Source organism: Bison bison, unplaced genomic scaffold (genome assembly GCF_000754665.1).
Source record: "Bison bison bison isolate TAMUID 2011002044 unplaced genomic scaffold, Bison_UMD1.0 scf7180017864371, whole genome shotgun sequence".
Taxonomy (NCBI): domain Eukaryota; kingdom Metazoa; phylum Chordata; class Mammalia; order Artiodactyla; family Bovidae; genus Bison; species Bison bison.
In genome coordinates, this window is record NW_011494943.1 from 9,453,565 (window position 1) to 9,455,116 (window position 1,552).

A 1,552-nucleotide genomic window follows, 5' to 3' on the forward strand; every position below is an offset into this window, starting at 1 on the left:
CACCCACAGCGGCCACGGGCGGCTCTCCTCCCACTCGGGGCTCTGGCGCATCTGCGAAGGTACCGGCTGTCCCTCCCCCATGCAACCCTTCCCCTCAGACTTAGGGGGCCGCACCCCTCCCCAGAGCAGCGCTGAGAAGACACCCCCTCCCCCGCCTGTCTGCCCTCAAGGGTACATACCCCTTCCCCCCAACTCTCTCCCTGACAGTCTGGCTGGAGGAGGGCTCATCTCCCACAGTCTAAGGATAGGAAGTGAAAAGGAGGGGCCCAGGGTGGCCCCAGAAGGACCCCAAGAACTTTCCAGAGCAGGCTTCCTCCACAGTCCCGTGCCCTCACCCTTTGGGGGCCGGTCTTGTGTTCCAAGCGATGGCACGTCACTTGGCAGGTGGCAGGACATCGAGGGGTGACCCGGGACCTTGTCCCTCAGCCTCGTTGGTCAGACGGAGAGAAAACGAGGCCTCTGGAGATGCGGGAGGCGGGGTGGGAGGAATGGGGCCGGGGGAGGCACGGGCAGCCCTGGCACCCAGGGGCGCTCAGCGCTGTGCTTGTCACTCATCTGCAGGGTCCCTGGGCTGAGGTAGGAGCCCGTGTGTCAGGGGGAGGCCCGAGTGTGGGGAGCTGGGGCCCTGGCAAGACCAGGGTTCCTCATCCCAGTGACCTGGAGTTGTGTCTTCATTTCCGTCCAGGGCTCAGTCTGGTCCCTGCTCCCTGTCAGGCTCAGCCAGGGCTGTGGCGCGGGGCCCCTGTTCCCCACACCCCCCGGCCTGGCACAGGGAAGAAAGCAGGAGCGCCACATGGCTTCAGACCTGAATGCAGAGAGGCAAGGGCTCTGTCCCGTTTAGGGAGGGGCGGGCTTCCACACGCTCCTCAGCTGGGGGCCTCACCAAGCTGGGACCAGCCTGGGGGCTTCCCCTGCGCAGGACACGCCCAGGGTGGCAGGGATGTGTGGGAGCATGTGTAAACGTGTGTGTGTGAGAGAGAGAGACAGAGCCTTCCTCAGAGCTACCGGGGAGGAAGGAGAGCGCAGTTGATTCCACCGCCCCACAGACAGCCTAAGGCTCCAGGCGTTCCCGACTTGTGCATGTGTGTGCGCCCTAGTGTGCGAGAGCCGGAAAGCCCATATTGCATGCCCCTTTCTCATGCAGGCATAGCCTGGCCTCCATGTGTGAGCAGGCCCAAGGGGGGCCTGAGGGCATTCTCTTTGCAGTGTTTGATATTTTTCTACAGGCCTCCATGTAGATATTATTTGCACATCATATAAGCAAAATGAAAGGTCTTGAGCCCTCCAAACCCATTTGAGCCCCAACTCTGAGTTCCAGGGGAGAAACTGAGGGCCCTTGGCCCGGTGGAGGGTGGTGAGAGTCAGCAGCCCACCCATCTCTGAGAAGCACGGGGGGTGGGGTATACCCAGCAATATCCAGCCCATCAGGCTGTGCGTTCTTTCCACTTTTTAGGGCACAACAGCTGCATCCCCCTGATCGACCCTTTTGCCAGTGAGAGCCTGGACGCCTCTACTTCGGTGCAGCACCTCATCTGTGAGTGCTGGGGTGGGA

At 62.2% G+C, this 1,552-nt stretch overlaps 1 protein-coding gene across 1 annotated transcript in view; it reads left to right on the top strand.

Moving 5' to 3' along the window:
* Positions 1-1,552, top strand: part of TMEM235 (transmembrane protein 235) — an 11,465-nt gene that overhangs the window by 5,849 nt on the left and 4,064 nt on the right. Inside the window, exons 3-4 of the mRNA XM_010856515.1 lie at positions 10-59; positions 1,454-1,534. Of these exons, the coding sequence (XP_010854817.1) occupies positions 10-59; positions 1,454-1,534 (131 nt within the window). The remainder of the gene's footprint in view (positions 1-9; positions 60-1,453; positions 1,535-1,552) is intronic.